Source organism: Chaetura pelagica, unplaced genomic scaffold (genome assembly GCF_000747805.2).
Source record: "Chaetura pelagica isolate M959 unplaced genomic scaffold, ChaPel_1.0 scaffold728, whole genome shotgun sequence".
Classification (NCBI taxonomy): Eukaryota; Metazoa; Chordata; class Aves; order Apodiformes; family Apodidae; genus Chaetura; species Chaetura pelagica.
Window position 1 is genome coordinate 9622 of NW_009954112.1, and position 1454 is coordinate 11075.

General features: G+C 64.5%; 1 protein-coding gene across 1 annotated transcript; it reads right to left on the reverse strand.

The window, feature by feature from the left end:
* Positions 1-76: 76 nt before the first annotated feature.
* LOC104393096 (keratin, type I cytoskeletal 9-like) lies at positions 77-757 on the reverse strand (the record flags this gene model as incomplete). The annotated part of the gene is made up of 1 exon (XM_010002557.1): positions 77-757. A coding segment is annotated over one exon (681 nt), but the record flags the coding sequence as incomplete, so codon positions are not given.
* Between the last annotated feature and the right edge of the window lie 697 nt (positions 758-1454).

Sequence of the window (1454 nt, forward strand, 5' to 3'; positions counted from 1 at the left end):
AGACCCAGGCGTTCGGGGAGGACCCAGGCGTCCGGGGGAGGACCCAGGCGTCCGGGAGACATGGCGCCGGGTGTCCCTATTTGTCACACCCCCCACAGCTGGATTGGGATTGGTCGGATCCTGCTCTGGATCCGGATTCTGATCCGGATTCTGATCCGAATCTCGATCCCGATCCCGATCCAAAAGTGGATCCAGATCCCGGAGCGGATCCCGATCCCGACCCGGATCCAAAAGCGGATCCCGATGCCTGGGAGGCTCCAGATCCCGATCCCATGGTGAATCCGGATCCGGATCCGGATCCGGGCCCGCGGCGCACGGGGACGTGGCCCCCGATCCGGGCGGGATCCCGGGGCCCCGGCACGAAGGGGATCCCCGGGTTCTTGTACCCGGGACGCTGGAAACGCCCCGAGGATCCGGATCCCTGGGATCCTGATCCGCTCCCCTGGGATCCGGGTCTGCCAGAGGATCCGGATCCGCTCCCGTAGGATCCAGATCCAGCCCCGTAGGATCCGGATCCGCCCCCGTAGGATCCAGATCCGCCCCCGTAGGATCCAGATCCGCCCCCCTGGGATCCGGATCCGCCCCCGTAGGGTTCCGAATCAGCCCCGTAGGATCCCGGGAGCCCGTAGGATCCAGAGCTGGTCCCGTCGAAACCGGATCCAGAGGATCCGGATCCACTTCCCCCTTGGGATCCGGATCCTCCATAAGACCCGGATCCACCTCCATAGGATCCCGATCCACTTCCGTAGGATCCAGATCCACTTCCCCCTTGGGATCCAGGTCTCCCTGATCCGGATCCACTTCCCCCTTGGGATCCTGATCCTCCGTAGGATCCCGATCCGCTTCCATATGATCCAGATCCTCCATATGATCCGGATCCACCTCCGTAGGATCCAGATTCACTCCCCTGGGATCCAGATCCTCCATAGGATCCAGATCCACTTCCCCCTTGGGATCCAGGTCTCCCTGATCCAGATCCACTTCCCCCCTGGGATCCAGGTCTCCCTGATCCTGATCCACTTCCTCCTTGGGATCCAGGTCTCCCTGATCCTGATCCACTTCCCCCTTGGGATCCAGGTCTCCCTGATCCAGATCCACTTCCCCCTTGGGATCCAGGTCTCCCTGATCCAGATCCACTTCCCCCTTGGGATCCAGGTCTCCCTGATCCGGATCCACTTCCTCCTTGGGATCCTGATCCTCCATATGATCCCGATCCGCTCCCGTAGGATCCGGATCCACCTCCGTAGGATCCATGTCCACCAGCTGATCCGGATCCGCTCCCGTAGGATCCGGGTCCGGCCCTGGAGGCCCCGCCCCCCCCCAGCTGGGGGCTCAGGAATCCTGTGGGATCCATCCCGGGATCCACCCCCGCGGGCAGCGGCTCCAGGCGGCACCCCGGGGAGCAGCGGGGGGGGGCGCCTGCGGGCCCAGCACGGACCAGGTCAGCCCCGTCC